Source organism: Lagenorhynchus albirostris, chromosome 10 (genome assembly GCF_949774975.1).
Source record: "Lagenorhynchus albirostris chromosome 10, mLagAlb1.1, whole genome shotgun sequence".
In the NCBI taxonomy this organism is placed as follows: domain Eukaryota; kingdom Metazoa; phylum Chordata; class Mammalia; order Artiodactyla; family Delphinidae; genus Lagenorhynchus; species Lagenorhynchus albirostris.
This window is the reverse complement of record NC_083104.1, coordinates 8,336,603-8,355,096: the sequence shown is the minus strand read 5'-3', so window position 1 is coordinate 8,355,096 and position 18,494 is coordinate 8,336,603. Positions and strand designations below refer to the sequence as shown.

General features: G+C 53.5%; 1 protein-coding gene across 5 annotated transcripts in view; it reads right to left on the bottom strand.

The window, feature by feature from the left end:
• SSUH2 (ssu-2 homolog) overlaps window positions 1-18,288 on the bottom strand; it is a 45,734-nt gene extending 27,446 nt beyond the window's left edge. For 3 of the 5 annotated variants that reach the window (XR_009542708.1, XR_009542707.1, XM_060161305.1), the window contains exons 1-10: window positions 18,236-18,288; window positions 10,474-10,572; window positions 10,150-10,255; window positions 8,485-8,614; window positions 7,245-7,305; window positions 6,027-6,151; window positions 4,910-5,127; window positions 3,198-3,283; window positions 1,804-1,896; window positions 1,306-1,411 (exon numbers count right to left, since the gene is read on the bottom strand). Coding sequence is in view for 3 of the 5 variants with exons in the window: in XM_060161305.1 (XP_060017288.1) it covers window positions 1,306-1,411; window positions 1,804-1,896; window positions 3,198-3,283; window positions 4,910-5,127; window positions 6,027-6,151; window positions 7,245-7,305; window positions 8,485-8,614; window positions 10,150-10,255; window positions 10,474-10,572; window positions 18,236-18,263 (1,052 nt within the window). In the remaining 2 variants the exon portion in view is untranslated. The remainder of the gene's footprint in view (window positions 1-1,305; window positions 1,412-1,803; window positions 1,897-3,197; window positions 3,284-4,909; window positions 5,128-6,026; window positions 6,152-7,244; window positions 7,306-8,484; window positions 8,615-10,149; window positions 10,256-10,473; window positions 10,573-18,235) is intronic. The other 2 variants (XM_060161306.1, XM_060161307.1) reach the window with 1 other exon arrangement.
• Window positions 18,289-18,494: the final 206 nt, after the last annotated feature.

The following is an 18,494-nucleotide window of genomic DNA, read 5'->3' as shown; positions in this document are numbered from 1 at the left end:
AGATAAGTCAGAGAAAGATACACACCCTATGATCTCACTTACATGTGGAATTAAACACAAACTCCTAGATACAGAGAAGAGATTGATGGTTTCCAGAGATGGGGATTGGAGGGGTGGGCAAAAGGGGCGAAAGGGGGTCAATTGGTACAAACTTCCAATTATGAGATAAATAAGTCTTGGGAGTGTGAAGTACAGAATGGTAACTACAGTTGATAATACTGGATTGGATATTTGAAAGTTGCTGAGAGTAGCTCATAAAAATGTCTCATCACAAGAAAAATCATTTTAACTGTGTGGTGATGGACGTGAACTGGATTTATTGTGGTGATGATTTCACAGTAATATACAAATATCAAATCATGATATACACCTGAAACTAATAAGCCAATCTGAAACAGCTACATACTGTTAAAAAAAAAAAAAAAGGAAGGAAGGGTGGGAAGAAGAAAGGGAAGAAAGCAAAACCAAAAAAAACTGAGGATGTCCCATAAAAGCCAAATTCCCTTCCCAGGCCGACAGCAGGAAGCCACAGATCTTTTCTGTAAAGGGCCAGAGTAAATACTCACGTTTGAAGGCCATAGGGTCTCTGTCTCGACTACTCAACTCTGCCCTCGAAGCACGATAGCAGCCACAGACAATACATAAACAAGTGGGCTGTGCTCCAATAAAACTTTATTTATAAAAGCAGGCCAAGGGCCGGAATTTGCCAACTGCTAGTGTACAAGACCCTCCCTGATCTGGCTGCTGGCACCTGTCATGTCTTAGCTCCTTGCTCCGCCCAGCTCGCTGCCCTCTGCCGCTCCTCGAGGCCTCTGTCGTGCTGCTTCCTCTGCTGGACACCCTGACTCCCATACTGTCACACCATCCACTCCCCCAAGGCACCGCTCTCCACCACCGACACCCTGCCCCTTCCTGTCTCTCTGCCTCGCTTGTGTATTTCTCAATGGCTGACAGTGTGGTGAAAATGCTCTTATTACCCTCTCCCTCACCCACTGTGAGATCGGAGGGCAGAGATTCTGTTTTATGGTATCCCCATGGCCTAGAATGGTGCCTGGTATAGGAGGAGGGTCTCAAGATTTGTCCAAGGGAAGGAGGGAGGAAAAGAGGGAGAGAAAATGAACAGGGGAAGAAAGGAGGGTTGAATATGTAAAATTCAAGACAGAAACTGCCCCATGGGGTCCCAGCAGCCTCTGTCCCCGCCCAGCCTTTCTGAATGAATGCATCGCCTGCAGAACCAGAAGACCCGGCCTCACAGGTGGAGGAGGGACCCAGCTCCCTTTAGGGCGGTAGCAAAGCCCTACTTACCATCGTGTTTTCATCCTTAAAGAGCGTCTCTCCTCTGGCTTTAGCAAGCAGGTCCCCAGGGCAGGCCAGCTGGTGCTCAGACACAAACTCAAACAGGCTGTTCTTCCTGGAAGTGAAGAGGATGAGAGACAGAGCCCGGGGGTCGGGTTAAGCCCTGGGTTTGGAATCAGGCAGATAGGGGCTGGACGGCTTGCCGTGCTACCGCTGGGACCTTGGGAACGTGCTTTAGCCTCTCTGGGCCTCAGCATTCTCACGCGTAAGATGGAAAACTAGTAAAGTACGGACAGTTCTGTTCTAGCAAGGTACCCGATAGGAGAAACCCTTAATGCGTGGGAGCTTCCCTGACGTGGGGCCTTAGGACCCTGGGACTCCGTCTCCCCCAGCAGGTCCCTGCACTGTGAAAGCCCCAACCAAGTGGAGCTTCTCTGCAGAAACCAATCCAGGCCACGTCCCCCCCGGCCACCCCGCCAGGCCATGGCATTGAGAGGTGCCACGTACCACACGATGACCAGCTGGAGGAAGTGCAGCAGTTTCTTCTCGCCCTTGCAGGTGGCACAGGTCTTGTTCCCCCTCCCTGAGCATGTGCTGCATCTGAGAGGGGCCCCATCAGTACCACTCAGATGGTCGTGGTGTCCCAGTGGCTCCGGAGGCCCCTGCCTCACATCCTTCCTCATAGAGGTGCACTGTGGTGGGCACGGATTGCTTCCGCGTGCCCACCATCTAGACCTCCCACTCCTCGTAGCAGTGCCCCAATCTCCCTTTGGAGACATGGTTTGTGGGCTTGCCCCCATCCCTTCTATGACCAGCTTGGGACCTCAGCCTGGCCAATCAGAGCATTCCATCTCTCTGGCCATAGTGGCTGATACAGAGATTGACACATGACCCAGGTGAGTGCACTGAGATCCACCCCACACTTTTGCTGGAACTATCAGGAAAGGGCCATCCTTTTCCACTGAGGTCACCAAGCTTGGAGCTGCTGGTGGCCTCCTCTGCCACCACTGGAGACAGCCTGCCTGAGGATGAAGCCAACATGAAGGAAAGCAGAGTGAGGGACAGAGACAGATTCCTGGTGACACTGTTTAAGCACCTGGATCCAGCTGTACCTGAAGTCATCCCAGAAATCTATTCCTCGACTTTTCCATCACATGCGCCTATAAATTTACTCTTTTGCTAAAGCTGGTTTGAACTGGAGTTCTTTTACTTGTAAGTGAAAGAAATCTAAGTTTCTTTCCAAATCAAAGAGCTCCTTTACCAACCACAGGTGGCAGGTCCACCAAAGCTTCGCCATCTGGCTTGTTAGAAGGATGGCCTGGGCCTGGATGAGCCACAGGTATCATTAACCCAACACAACTTTGAAGAGTTTCACTCCTCATGGTTTCTTGTTTCCCTTTAAAGATTTATAAATACATGAAAGGACGTCAAGCCCAAAAGGCAGCAACCCACTGTTTGCAAAGCCCTGTGAACAGGCACTTTGTTCAGTCAATCAACCAACCTTCCTTCACTCTTCCTCCATTTAGTCCCTGCAATGGGTTATAAATAAGGGTTTGCCCGGGCCCGGATCCTCAGAGAGATAAGAATCTCACCTTGGGTGCTCTTCTGTATTCACTTCCCCTCCACGTGAGCACGAAGCGGTCTCCTCTCTGAACCCATAGCCTCCCTTCCTCCCTGCAGACCCTCGTACCTCCCCCCGCCCCCGACCCACAGATTGCTTGATGGGCTCCACTTGGTCTCGAGAAACACTCACTGAGGTGACAGGGCACCTACAATGCACAGAGCTCTGGGGACACAGGGGTGACGAGACAGTGCACCCGCTTGCCTTCCTGAGGGCAGGCAGTAAAAAGCAAGAACGCCCGTGAGAGCACTCAGCTCGGGGCCGGGGAGCCCTGTCTTACCTCTGCCTGCCGGACCCCGAGCACATCTGACACCGCCGGGCGGGCCTGGCTCTGCGCTTGGCCCGGCTGCATGAGGGGCACCGCACCTGCGGACACACGTGGCCTCAGCCCTCTCCCGCCTCCCGGGGAGCAGGCAAAGGGCAACCTGAGACCTGGCTCCAAGCCAGCCTGTGACCTTCCCCAAGCTGTCACTTCCCTACTTGCTCTCCCTGGGCCTCGCCCCTTGTCTGTAAAATGCAGTGTATCTTTGGACCCCTCCAGTTGTAGCTTCAGAGACTCTGCATCCTCACATCCCTGTTTCTCCTGAGACCTCAGCCTCTCCTGCTCTTCTCTCAACCCCATGACCCTTGGGACCGTCCCCTGACCAAACAGCCACGGCCGGGGCGGGGGGAGAGGGGCAGGCTGGCCCTCTCTGGTGCTGGAGAAGCCCCCAGAGATGGACCAGGCTATGCCCTCACAGCGGGCTTGGGGTACGCTCCGGAGACATTCCAGGGAAAGCCTGAGGGACAAGGGGGGAGGAGGAGGAGGGGCGGGAGGGAGCAGCAAAGGCCACCAGCGAAGGCCACCGGAGGACACAGAGCGGGTGCAGCCACCGCGGAGCCCCACGGTGCGTGCGGAGCGGGTAGAGGGATGAGCACGCAGCAGGCGGAAGGTGGGTGCGAGGGCGCGTGGGCAGAGAGAGGACAGAGGAGGCCGGTCTACTGCAGCAAGTGGTCAGTGTGTGTCCAAGGGGTTAGGCACAAACGGGGAGGTGGGGAGAGCTGAGAACACGTGAGGGGCGTGGACTTACTGCTGGGAAGGCTAGTAGCCTAGAGGATCCTGCAAAGAATGCTGAGGCCACGAGGGCCTGGCTGGCGCTGAGGGGCCCGCGCGCGGGGCTGAATAGTATATGTGGTCGTCCCCGCCCGGATTTACATCTTCCAGAACCTCAGAATGTGACCTTATTTGGAACTCATCTTTGCAGATGTAATGAGTAAAGGTGAGGTCATACTGCAGAAGGGTGGGCCCTACATCCAATGACTCGTGTCCCTATGGGAAGCCCGTGAGGAGACAGAGACACACACAGAGAAGCCAGGAAGCAACACGGAGGCAGCGATGGGGGTGAGGCAGCTATAAGCCAAGGACTGCCAGCCGCTGCCAGAAGCCAGGAGGAAGGCATGAGATGGCTCTTAACCCTGCCGACACCTTGGTATTGGACATCCAGCCTCCAGAACTCTTAGGGGAATAAATTTGCTGCTTTAAGCCACCCAGTTTGTGGTCATTTATTACGGCAGCCCCAGGAAGCTAATCCAAGGCCCGAGTCTATTGTGTCCCTCAAAGGCCCTGAACTTCACTTCTCGGCCGGCACTGGCCCCTGCACTACAAGTGCTGGTCACTTGCCAGCCTGCCCCTCGGACAGAGGGTCCCTGTGAGAAGGACCCCAGGTCTCAGTCCTCCTGCACCCAGCAGGTACTCAATAAATGTTTGTAGGTGGAGGGGAAAAGGAGAGAAGAATGAAAATCATAAACCATCAAAGGGAAATAAGGTCAATAGAGACCACCCACTCCAACATTCCCATTTTACAGGTAGGAAGATGGAGGCCCAGAGAGGGAGGATGACTTGTCGGAGGGCCCACTGTTGGCGCAGGGAGCCCCAGGCTGCCAGCCCAGCCCTCCATCCCCACGTGGCCCTGCTCCACATCACGTACTCACCAACGGCCACATGTGACTCACCGTGCCGGCCCCATGGCAGCTGCTACACTTGTAGCGCCCGTGCCCGTGGCATTTGTGGCATTCCTGAGAGTGAACGCTCTCCTTGGTCTGGTTTTCCAAGTACCAGCAGCTCCTGATTTCACCAACCCCACCCCCATGATGTCAGCATCCCACGTCGAGGTATAACAATTCAGGCCGTGGTGGGAAGACGACCATTTGTGACTAGGCTTCCCAAGGGCCTTGAACACCAAGCCAAGGAGATCACATTGCCATCTCCCCAGAGCCTCAGCCCAGTCGGTCCTGGATGCTAGGACGGGGAGACCAGGTCTCCGACTCCCATGTCCTAACTCACACTCCCAGGCTAAACCACAAAAGCCAGTATCCTTTGCCCATTAGGTGGCTAAAGTGGTCTGTGGGAATAGAAGCCATAAAAAAACAGAGGGTGTTTTTGCAAAAGGCAGCGAGCGAGCTACTGGAATTCAATGGCTGAATCAAAACAGCTTTTCCACCCTGGAGAACAGAATGAAACACTTTCTTGATCTCTCAAAGTCCTCTTCGTCTTACGATGCTATGAAAACTCAGAGGGTAAAATGACACGCTTGAATCAAGTTCTAAAGTGAAAACAAGGCAGTTAATTAGATGAGCACATAACATAAAACATCTGAGCTGTGGTTCTGTAACACATTAGGTTACCCTCACTACCTGTCCTGATTATATTTCTGTAAAACAGCGTGGATGTCAAATTCTATTCCCCTAATGACTTCCATAAAAAAAAAATCCCAGGGATGCTTTAATTTTATTTTATATGTTTCATTCAGCTGTTTCCCAACAGGTCAAAAAAATAAAAAAGACAAAAACCCTCAGATGGTCTAGGAATGTGAATGCTCGCTATTCAAATCTGCTGACAATTTCGTACCAGCCTGTTGCTATGTGAACGCTCCCTAATTTGCACGGAATTTCGTAGGGGACTACATCCCATACGCTGGGTTTTCTTAGAATTCTGCTTATTTGATGGGCAAGGAATAAACCACCAGCCTGGATTTTGGGTTTCCTTTTTCAAAGGATAAAGTTTGAAGAAACTACGGTGCCCGGAAAACCAGCTCCGAGAGAAGGGCAGAGACTCCAATGAACACATTACCTTGACCAACGATGAGTGAGGGACTTGGAACTTCCTGGTATCTTCCTGAAACATCGGGGGAACCTGGACCTTGATGTCCCAAAGCCTGGGGGAGGTCCCTCTTTGTGGCCCATCCACGGAGTGGTCTGACAGAGAAAGGGGCTGTTCAAAGGGCAGCAAATGGCTGCAAGGACCAGCCTTCATTTATTCACCAAATAGTACAGAGCCTTCACCTGGTGCAGGTGTTAAGCTAGAACCTGGGGCCGAGGGACTGGTAGGTAAGGGTCCCCTTAGAGCCTGTGGCTAGGCAGCCAAGCGTCGGAGTTGAACAGACCCGGCTGCCTCCTGCTTCTTGTACTTCCTGGCTGCGGAACTCGACACCAGCTCCTCCACCTATATACACCTCTCTGCCCTGCAATCCTCTCCTCTCTAACCAGGGATAACGGTGGCACCTACCATGGAGAACGGTAGTAAAACTGAACAGCAGAAGGCGTACCAAAGCCTAGCCCAGGGCTGGTACATGCCGAGGGATCAATAAACCAGGACTGTCATCACTACTGTCACCATCCCCACCATCTTCTTTCTCCTCCTCCGTTCAAGGAGAGAGACTACATCACAATACAACAGAATATGACATGGGAAGTGCTTTGGACAAGAGCTGCATAAGGCGTTCTGAAAAACTCAGAAGACTGACTCATTCTGCTGGGGAGGGGACAGCAGGGAAGAAATCCTCAAAGGCTTCATAAAAGAGGGGACCCTTGAGCTAAGTCTCGAAGGATGAACCAGAAAACAGATAGGGCACAGAGCTTCCCAGAAAGAGAGGCTTAAGCCTCTAGGGGGTCCAGCAGAGGTGACATAGCACACTGAATGGGGTGGGGATCTAGAGACTCGGGGAGGCGCTGGGGGTGGCCCAGGAGGCAGGTAGACGCCCGAGCACACTGGCTGCCTTTGCAGTCTGGCCCCGTGTGGCAGCACCAGCCTGTGGCCAAACGCAAACACTAGACTATTGCAGGACCTCCTGCAAGCCACTTCCTGGACAGGAAGCGTCTGCTAACGTCAGCCCTGGAAGGTCTCCAGGAGGAAAGGCCACCCTCTCTTTTGATGGGGGATGGGAAACTGAGGCTCCAAGCAGCAGAGCATCTTCCTCGGGGTCAGTGGCTAAGCCACAAGTCCTGACATTCTCCACCAATCCCGGCCATATTCACTCCGAATTAAACTGATTTCAGACAACTCACTTACTGGTAAAGGGCTGAAAAGTCCATTCACTTATCCTGGATTCACTGAAGGTTTCTAGTCGATACTACAAAGGAAAAATAGTGTGTTCACACTCGTGCCCTTAGGAAGACAGAGCCTCATGAGAAAGGATGAAGCTCCCCACCCCTGGGCTCAGCAGGGAGAACAGAAGTTCCCAAGCACGGCCAGCGCCCGAGGGCTGCTCAGAACAGGCTGGCAGCAGCGAGGACTCGTGTCGCAGATGCCCTGGGACATATCTGCCGGGGGTCGTTCAGCCCCAGGAAACCTCCCCTGACAGACACACCACTGGGCACCTTCAGGATAATGTGTATAATTTCTTTATACACAGAAACGGTCTATGAGGCAAGTTCTGAAGCAAAAATTGCCCTCTGACAGATGGAGGCTGCTGGAATCAGCCACTCCGAGCACCCCTGGGGGAATGTATCTGCCTGAGGTCGAGATCCTCCTTCTTGATCCTCATCCACGGGATCTCGGACATCGCCTGGCTCCTCCTTTTCCATGTGAGGAAAGGGATGCTCAAAGAGGTCAGGTGACTTTCCCAAGGTCACACAGCTACACAGAGACCTCGTACCTCAAATCCCTGCTCTGACCACTCCCTGCGAGGCTGATTTCTGCAACTGTGTGCCCTCCAGGGGACGGCTATGCCAGTGACACTAGGAAATGTGAACTTAAACTTGTCCCTGTCAAGGCAGAAGGTGACACAGGTGGGGTCACCTTGTGTGGTCTTGGTACCAAGCACAGGACCTCCCTGGAGCCTCAGGCTTAGGGGTGATGAATAAATACCCCTGGCACAGATGAAACTTGGGGGAGGCAGAGGGAGCTGGGATCAAGGGAGGAGACGGCCCGTTCCAGGCCACCCCTCCAGGAAGCAGGTAAGTTGTGTCTTTAGAAACAGGGCTTCGGTGCCCGCAAACCTGTGTTTGAATCCCAGCTCGGTCACTTCTAGCTGCGTGTTTGGGGGCAAGTAACTCCACCTCTCTAAATGTCCAATTCCTCCTAACTGGTGACGATGATACCTACCATGAAGGGTAGCTATGAGGATTCCGTGAGACATATAGGTAATGCGCTGTCCATGACGCCTAGGGCATTCGAGCTGTTCTCTGGTGATTGACAACCAAGATTCCTCGTATTATAACTCACTACAATGTCACCGCTATTCACACGCACTGTTCCCCAAGACTCCTTTCTCCCCGGCCTCGCCAGGCGCCCTCCGGCCAGCCCTCACCCTGCGCAGGACCTGCTGCTTCAGCTCCAGGATGACGAGGTCACCGGCGGCCGCACTGCCGTAGCAGCACTTGGAGTCCACGAAGCTGAGGAGGGCTTCCCGGGCCACCTCCTCTGTCACCACAGGGACTCTGGTGGGGACCGAGCAGAGGGGCGGTGGGTCGGGGAGAGCCTGCGGGCTCACCCAGGCCAGCCAGCCCCCTCACGGTGCCGATGGAAACTAAGGCCCGGAGACAGGGGTCCCCCGGCCGTGTCCACAGCAGTGGTAGAGCCCTCGGGCACCCAGCTGGTGAGCGCATCTCCGGCATCAGGAACTGTGTGAACAGATGCCCAGTGGGAAAGTGGCAGGTCCTTCTAGAGGACAGCAGAACCACCTTAGCTGAGGTCTGGAGCTGCGGAGAAGGGCTGAGGGGGTCTTAGAACTCAAATGAAAAAACAGAAACAAGAAACTGAAAGATGAATTATGCCACTTTACAGATAAGGAAAACTGAGGTCCAGAGAAGATGTCACACAGCTAGGAGGAGGCAGAGTTAGGACTAGACGAGGTTCCTGCCCTCTGGGACCTTGACTTCAGCCAGAGGAGTTGTGAGTAACGCTCAGGGGAAGACCCCAGCCGAGAACCTTCTGACAGTGGCGCCCACAGAGACCCGCCGTGAGCCCGCTGGACGGCAGTGGTGCAGGCTGGGAGGGCAGACTAGGAAGGACCCCTTCTCGGCCCCCTCTCGGGACACCTCTCCTCCTCCTGGAAGACTCCCCTGAGGCCCAACTGCCCTGTCCCTCCTCGGCAAAGCCCTCCCGCCAATGCCATGAGCTGAGGCCCCTTCCTCCGCCCTGCCCCCCATCTTCACATTCTTCTCCACGGCAGCCTGCCTCCAAACGTAAGCCCTCACCAACGCACGCTGTGTCGCCGACACCCCCGGCCCAGCGCACAGAGGGGCCCGTGTGCCCACAGACAGTGCCCAGCAGATGGAGGGCGTGGGCGCAGCAGTGGCCGGGACGACTCCACGGAAGAAGGGGCGTCTGCAGGCACGCAGGGAGGGCGGCCAGGGAGGAGAAGGGAGGGGGTCCAGGCAGCAGCGGGGCCAGAGCACCAGGAAGGCACCCTAGACGGCAGGACACACACCCTGGACCCAGCATGGCCACGGCTCCTCCTCCTGTCCGCCCAAAGCTGGCCGGACAGCCGGAGCTCTGCCCCGAGTCCTCCAAGCAAGCGGACTTTCGGTAAAGGGCGAGATAGGAAATACTTTAGGCTTTGCGGGCCACGTGGCCTCTGTGTCACCACTCAGCTCCTCTGTCACGGTGTAAAAGCAGCCACAGACAGTAAGGAAACAAAAACACACGGCCGTGTGCCAATAAAACCTGACAGACAAAAAGAGGCAGTGAGCTGGATCTGGCCCGGGGGCCGTAGTTTGCAACCCCTGATCTAGACTAGAGTTTTCAACCCTGGCTTGGTAGCCAAACAACCTGAAGAGCTTGGAAAAATACACACTCCCAGGCTCCATCCCTGGAGACTCTGATCCACTGGGTCTGGAGTCCTGATGCACTGTCTGGGTTGAAATCTGTGGCCCCTGAGATCCCCGAGGAGGGCTGTCGGGGGACAGAGGTGACCTGAGGATCATCTCGCGTGATCCCGCGCAATGGCTCCGTGGGGGCTGCCAGGGCTCACCTGTGCTCCAGAAACGAAGACCAGCACCTTTGTTCCCGGGGCCTCCCCGGGGCCTCCGAAGGTGGGAAGAATATCTGGCATCCTGGGTTCCAAGACCGGCAGCATCCTGGTCGTAAGTGGAGATGGACGTGGTCACGGAATGTCCATGGACACAGGGCCTGTGCCCCGTCCTCCCGTGCCCTCCCGATGGCGACAAGGGGCTTCCCAGGGCCCCCAGGGGACAGGGGAGCTCTCCCAGCCCGGCCTGTTCCAGAGATGCCCGCACAACAGCATAAGCCCCGGGAAGAGGCTGCGGGACCCAAGCCCCCAGGGACACAGACTCACTGTCCCCTTGAAGAAGGCAGTCACAGCTGGGCAGCCTCTCCAGGAGTTCAGCCGGGGGCGCCAGAGGACTCTCGGCCTCGAAGCTGAGGTCCATCACACCTGGGGAAGAACGGGCAGTGCTGAGCCTCGGGGAGGAGGGGGTGGAAGGCGACTCCTGTCAGCTACCTGACGGGTGAGGGCAGGTGCATCGTAAAGAGGTTCACGGTTTCAGTCAGTCTCACTCCGGCCCCCTCAGGACACACAACATACTTGTAGGGCGGCCAGCAATGGGGTTGGGGGTATGACAGTAGCAGCGGTAATAATAATGATGAGACAAACATTCGGAAGGGCAGCTCCTATCTGCTGGGCACCTACTCTGTGCCAGTCAGCGGGACAGGTGCGGTATAAACGGTATCATATTCCCCAGCCCTAGGAGACAGACACTGAATAACAGATGGGCACACTTCTCTGCTGCTCCTCTCATCAACAGACAGGTCTCCGTCTCCTCCCCTTGAACCTGGGCAGGCTTGTGACCGCTTCACCAAGGGAACACAGCAAGCAAAGAAGAGACTGCAGCTCCTGCTTCTGGCCTCCTGAAGCCGTCCCTCTTGATGCCTGAGCTGCCAGGTAAGACATTAGACTATCCCACTGGAGAGGCCACGAGCAAATGCCCTGAGACTACGTGGGGAGGGGCCCGGTGGAACCTGGCCTTCCAGCCACCCTGCCAAGCCACCAGGAACATGAGCAAAGCCATCTTGGACCCAGTCCAGAGCAGCTGCCTGTTGAATACACTGAGGGACCCTTTCATGGACTGCATGTCTGCATCCCCCCAAATTCATATGTTGAAACCCACAGCCCCAGTAGAGCTGGGTTTTGGGGGGTTTTGTTAACACTTTAAAAAAATATATTTATTTATTTGTTTATTTGTTTCTGGCTGTGTTGGGTCTTCGTTGCTGCACTTGGGCTTTCTCTAGTTGCGGCGAGCAGGGGCTATTCTTTGTTGCGGTGCGCGGGCTTCTCATTGCGGCAGCTCCTCTTGTTGCAGAGCACGGGCTCTAGGTGCGTGGGCTTCAGTAGTTGTGGCACGCAGGCTCAGTGGTTGTGGCTCGCGGGCTCTAGAGTGCAGGCTCAGTAGTTGTGGCGCACGGGCTTAGTTGCTCTGCGGCATGTGGGATCTTCCCAGATCAGGGCTCGAACCCGTGTCCCCTGCAATGGCAGGCGGATTCTTAACCCCTGCACCACCAGGGAAGCCCTTGGGAGGGGATTAGGTTTAAATGAGGTCTTACGGATGGAGCCCATGATGGGATCAAGGTCCTTATAAGAAGAGAAAGAGGCTAGGGCTCTCTCGCTCTCTCTACTGTGTGAGCACCCAGTGAGAAGGCGGCTGTCTACAAGCCAGAAGTGGGCCCTCACCAGATGCTGGGTCTGCTGATGCCTTGACCTTGGACTTCCCAGCCTCCAGAACTGTAAGAAATAAATGCTTGTTGTTTAAGCCAACCCAGTCTATGGTATTTTTGTTACAGAAGCTTGAACCAACACAGACCCTAATCAGTTACACATGGAGCACCCACCTGGGCCCTGTTGAAATTTCTGACCCACAAAATCATGAAATATATTAAAGTGGCTGTTGTTTTAAGGCACTGGGATGCGGGACAGTAGGTCATGCAGCTTCCTCCATCAGGCAGTCTTTACTCTGAGACTCTCCCCAGACACACACAAGACTTTCTTGGAGTCACACCAGGGTCTCAGGCTCCCCTGCTGCCCCCTCTCCTCTCACAGGTGTCTGACCTACACTGTGGTCCAAAGACGGTCCCTGACTACGCCTGCCCCTTCTCCCCCTTTCCCTTCACAGGTGTCCAAGGGACGTCTGGCATGTCTCAGGCCATCTTGGTGTCTGCTTCTTGGATGACCCAAACTGACACACCAGCACAACCACGTTCTGCCAGTGTGACTCGCCCAAGATCGCCCAGCCGGTGAGTGATAGAGCTGGATTCAAACCAAGGTTCTTCTCTCTCCAAAGCTGGTGCTCTTTTCCAAGTACTTTTTACAAGGCAAACCCTATGGAAGAAGCACTGATTATATAACTGTTTTTAAAACCTCATCTTGATCTGTCAGGCTGTGACATCTATTCATAGGGACTGAGACTCCAAGTAGGAAAGCATAATACTAGAACTGGCTCCTGGAAACTCAGGACTACTCACGAAGCACCTCCCACACCTGATGCCTCACCCCACCATCCCACCTAGAGGTGTGGAAGGCAGGGCGTCTAGCTCCACTTGACACGAGGAGTCTGCGCCTCAGAGAGGTTACTCCAGTACTCCTAGGGTGCACAGCGCTGGAGTTAGAGCAGGCCAGAGGCTCCTTGCTCCACTTCCAGCCCAGTGGGCCACCTGTCAAACCTGTTCCGTGAAGTCCCCAGGCTGGGGGACAAGGATCCCTCAACTGTGTCTTTCTAGTGGCCAGTTGACCACAGGAAGTTGACTTTAAAGGGCGAGCTGATAAACGGTCAGTGGAAGGGGATTCTCTCTGCCTTAAGTCACTGAAGGCCACTTGGGTCAAACTTCCAGCTGATCGACCTCATCTCCGAGATCCTCCTCTTTTCTGCAGCTCTCTAAAACCTACAGCTCTTTATCACTACAAAAAATAAAGATATTATGTCCTGTTCTTTAGAGTTTAATAAAAGCAGAGGCCAGAAGAATAAGCAGATCTTGTTCAAAACCGGAACAGCTTAGATTATCTGGAAGTAGAGACAAGACGCTGGACAGTGAAGAAGCCTGAGATTCTGGCATTCATGGCCGAGAACAGTGAGGGAGGAGGCGGTGTCATTGAAACAAATAAACAACCCTGCTCTACCACCCCTCCCCCATGAGGGGTGCACTTGTCCTCTGATGATAAGCACTACATATGCGTCTCTAAGGTTCTGTCTCCTTGCAGGAAACTTCCAAAGGAAGCTGAAATAGAAGAACGTTTGTGGATATAGAGAGTACCTTTCTTAGCAGGAAAGTTTATCTTTGTAAGCAAACGATTCTGCCAAGAAGCAGGTGAGAGGCCTGGGACGCATGCGAGTGCGATGTGAAGTGACGTCATCCCAAAGCGGCAACGCCTGCCAATGTGTCCTGAAATCCCCAGGATGAGATTTCCCCCGGAATTATTCTTCGAACCTTGGTTCTCAATATTGTTTCGCTTCTAATAAGTTTATTAGCATTCTCTGCTACTCCAGCCACCGGGGACCCAGAGATCAGCAAACATTTTCTACAAACAGCCAGGTGGTAAACAGTTCAGGCTATGGGCTGTACAGTCTGTCTTAGTTACTCACCTCGGCCGTAGTGCCCTGAAAGCAGCTATAGGCAACAGACAACTGAATAAGTGTGGCTCGTTCCAACTAAACTACAAAACAGGCGGTGGGTCAGCTTTGGTCCATGAGGCGTATTTTGCCCACCCTGACCTGACACCCACCTGTGCGGGGGCACTCTGAGGGGGATCCGGAAGGTGGCGGCTGGAATTTGAACCTGTCTGGGGCAGGGTCCATGCAGTGTCTGTGAGCGCAGTTACAAGAATTACAGGTGAGGGGCAGGGTTGGACTGTAGCCAGGGTGGGGATGGGGGTGACTGCACTCAGAATCCCTGGGCATTGTGTTGAGGAACCCGGGCTCCGATATGCTGCCGTCTGAGCCAGGAAACACATGGCACTGTGCCAGACACTCATCCTCCCAGCGCGCAACTCCTCCAGCTGGGAAAGAGAGCGGGTGGTATTAGGGCCCACCTAACGAGACAATGTGGATACAGCTCTCAGCCCCGAGCCTGGCATGTAATAAATGTTCGGTCAGTGCCTTGGACCCAGGAGGGCGGGTCTTCCTCTTTCCCGGTGCTCCTTTAAGCCAGTGCACAAGAGTGAAAATGTCAAGCGTGGAAAGAAAGGCAAGGCCATCACAGCCCCCTCCCCTGGGAGGGCCCCCGCCTGCCCGGAAGTCTTGTCTCCGCTGGGGCATCAGTGCTCCCCTGGACAAGAAGACGCCACGTGGCTGCTCTGTCCTGCTGGAAACCCAACAACAGGGCGGGAAGACGGGAAGAATGAGAGGTGGGGCGCTCAGAGCTCCATCCATCAACTGGGAGCCACAATGACCTCTGGCAACCCATCAGAGCTAAATTAAACTCCCCATTATGTTGTGGACGAAAATAAAGGCCTCCAGGCTGAAGCACGGGCAGACACGTCATTTCCTGGGCAGATCTCAGCGGGCACAACAGGAATGCGGCCGTCACGGGACATTGTGTGGCGCCCAGCGTGGGGTGCTCCGATGGGGGCCACCAGCCGCGTCACCGTTTCCACGGTGTTGGGCTGAGTTCCAGGGTGGCCGTCCAGCTGGACCGCTGCCCCCTAATTCACGTACTGCCTCGGTGAGGGACGCTCCATGATCTCTCTTGCACCTCATGACCACCACTATTTTCCCCATTTAGTAGAAGGACGAGGTGAGGCTCAGAGATGTGATTTGAGACAGCAAAAGCTCACAGGCGCATAGCAGAGACAGAAACAGTACTTAGAACTCAGAGCCTGACTCCAAGCGCCAAGGCCTTCCTACTCGGGTGAATACCCCAGTGCTCCAGGCACACACGTCGAGCGGTTGCCGAGAGAGCTTTGCAAAGTGCCACCCAGGTCGTGTTTCTGCTCACCAGACGCCAGCTATTTTTCTTTTGCATAGGAAGGAATTTTTCTGGTGGAGAAAGGCACAATTCGTGGATAACCCCCTTATCTTTCTCTTTTTTTTTTTTTTGGCGGTACGCGGGCCTCTCACTGTTGTGGCCTCTCCCGTTGCGGAGCACAGGCTCCGGACGCGCAGGCTCAGCGGCCATGGCTCACGGGCCCAGGCGCTCCGTGGCATGTGGGATCTTCCCGGACCGGGGCGCGAACCCACATCCCCTGCATCGGCAGGCGGACTCTCAACCACTGCGCCACCAGGGACGCCCTATCTTTCTCTTTTTAAAATGCCATTCCCTTGATTTCAGGTGATCAAAGGAGTGCACGTCTCCTGCCCCTGATTAATCATGTTAAAGCACTGAAATCTGACAGAGGTGGTGCTGAAAGTGACTTCCAAGTGGATGCAACACCCAGAATGTCCCTATCCATGCCTACTTTGGTACCAAAGTATGTCACTGGAGGAAGATATTCTCTCTCTGAAGCTTCCCCACACTGTAGACTCAAAAACTAAGGGGACAACACTTTAGTGACTGGGAAGGGTAACTCAACTGGCTAAAGTAGACAACCATCTCTCACCTAAGAAGGGACATTTAAATTACAGAAGTCGGGCTTGCCTGGTGGCGCAGTGGTTAAGAATCCACCTGCCAATGCAGGGGACACGGATTCAAGCCCTGGTCCAGGAAGATCCCACATGCCGTGGAGCAACTAAGCCCGTACAACACAACTACTGAGCCTGTGCTCTAGAGCCCGTGAGCCACAACTACCGACCCTTTGTGCCACAACTACTGAAGCCCACACACCACAACTACTGAAGCCCGTATGCCACAACTACAGAAGCCTGTGAGCCTAGAGCCCGAGCTCTGCAACAGAAGCCACCGCAATGAGAAGCCCGCGCACCACAATGAAGAGTAGCCCCTGCTCACTGCAACTAGAGAAAGCCTGCACACAGCAACGAAGACCCAACGCAGTCAAAAATAAACAATAAGTAAATTTATTTTTAAAAAAAAGAAAGAAAAAGCTTTAAAAATAAATAAATAAATTACAGAAGTCCCATAGCAGGCTCCCTTTCTGAAACCAGGAGAAAACTTTACCTAGTTTCAGATTTCATCAATCTTGTTTCTAAAAACTCTCTGGACAATCTCACACCTTGCAGTAGACCCTAAATGCCGGCCTGAGGTTTGATTATGTTGGAAACCAGCACATAGGGTGACCCTACGGCACAATCAGAGTTTTTAGAATTTTAAGGGAACTAAAAAGAGTTCACCTTCCTCTTACCTTGCTTACCAAAAAGCTTGATGCCAAAACAGAAACACCACGGTGGTAATATTTTCCATTAATAGCAGTTTAATTTTAAAGCTTTCAGGGACATAATCTGATAATTCTCTAGAGTCAACATTTACTCCATGCCTAGGCTGGGCTGAGTGATATATTAGGCACTTTACATCCAATTAATCTTTTACCAGTTCTGCAAGATGACACCATCTCTATTTTTATTGGGAGAAATAAAGCTCAGAGAGGTCAAGTGACTTAGGCGAAGTCACCCAGCAATTAGCAGGCAGAGCTTGGATTTGAATCCAGATCTGACATAGCCCATGTCTACTACCACAAACTCCAAGAATAAACTGAAAGAATGCTAATGAGCAGTATTTTTTAAGAGGAAAGACTGCATTCGACTGTTAGTAGAAGCTTATCAGAATAAGACTATGGATCCACAATTTCCAATATATCAGAGATCAGAGTCGGTCCTCCTCAAATACATGCTAAAATATCTAGGTACAGTCTCTCACTTCAATATGAAAAAGGACTCCAACAAAATTTAAACTGAGCTCTCTCAGATTAGCATGGGTTCATTTCATATCCCACTGCAGCTCTGAGGCTTAAAGCTCTGACACCCCAACATTAAGGGCAGGAAAGAGTGTTGGGCCTGCAAAGGACCTTCAAAGTCACCAAGCTCGGTAACTCTGAAAATGTACTAGTGTCACGGGTCTCTCTGGGATTCAAGTGAAAGTTGTGGATGCCTTCACCTCCCCCTCCCCCTCCCCCTCCCCCCCCCCCCACAAAGCCCACATACAGTATTTTGCCTTCACCTTCATGGTCCTCAAATTAAGAACTCCTGACCAATCTCCTTTTACAGATGGGGAAACTGAAGCTCAGAGAGGTTAAGCGACTTGACCAAGATCACAGAGCCAACTCACAGCAGGGCTAGGACTTGAACCCTAGCCTGCCAATTCCCAACCTGATACTCCCCACGTTGTCCATTCCAAACTCACTCTCCAATTTTCTTGTTTTAAAACACAGCACATTTCTTCTTAAAATATCACTTCCTTCTTCATCTCTTTAATTAGTTCTTAGATTCCATTGTATTTCTGTCCCACTAATGACAAGATGGGGTCACCTGGACTATGTTTCCTGAGCAGTAATGAACAAGTGAGCTTTTTGCTAGAGGGAGATCGTGCGTAAAGACCTTTCACTGACATTGCTTTAAAATTAACCTCATCTGGGCTTCCCTGGTGGCGCAGTGGTTGAGAGTCCACCTGCCGATGCAGGGGACACGGGTTCGTGCCCCGGTCCGGGAAGATCCCACGTGCCGCAGAGCGGCTGGGCCCGTGAGCCATGGCCGCTGAGCCTGCGCGTCCGGAGCCTGTGCTCCGCAACGGGAGAGGCCACAACAGTGAGAGGCCTGCGTACCGCAAAAAAAAGAAAAAAAAAATTAACCTCATCTAAGAACTGATGCAACTCTGACTGAAATAAGAATCCTGATATCCAGGCTCACATTTGGCTTGGGCGGGGGAGGGGTGACTATAAATCGGAGAAAGGAAGGATAGAGAATCTAAGATTTGGACAGTGTTTCGTGGTTAGGGAGGAAAGTCCTCACCTTGGTTTTCTACCTTCCTTTTCCACTGCCCCGAGGCACCTAATGGAAGAACAACCTGCAGGCTGCAAACGGGCTTTACTGTGAAAGGAAGGAAGGAAGGAAGGGATGCTCTAGCAGCACAGACGCAGAACCAAGACAGCGCTGAGGGCAGCGGGGCAATTTCAGCTCAGCCACCCACGGAGGCGGGCGCCCCTCGCCCTGACAGGCTGTACTTACTGTCACCGTCACTGAGATCCCTGTCCATCGTCGAGACGTCCAGCCAGGGAAGCGTCTGCCCTCCCAGTGGGCTCAGGCTGCTGGGATCTGAGGGACCACCCCAGGCCCCGCCCAGAACAGCGGGCCCATTGTTACCTGATCTGAATACAACAGAGGGAAACATCTGTGGGGAAGCCCCGAGGCCATCGGAGCGGCTGCTCTGGCCCCCGTCTAAGGGCTCTTGGGGCTCCTCCTCACAAGACCCTCTACTTGCCGGGCT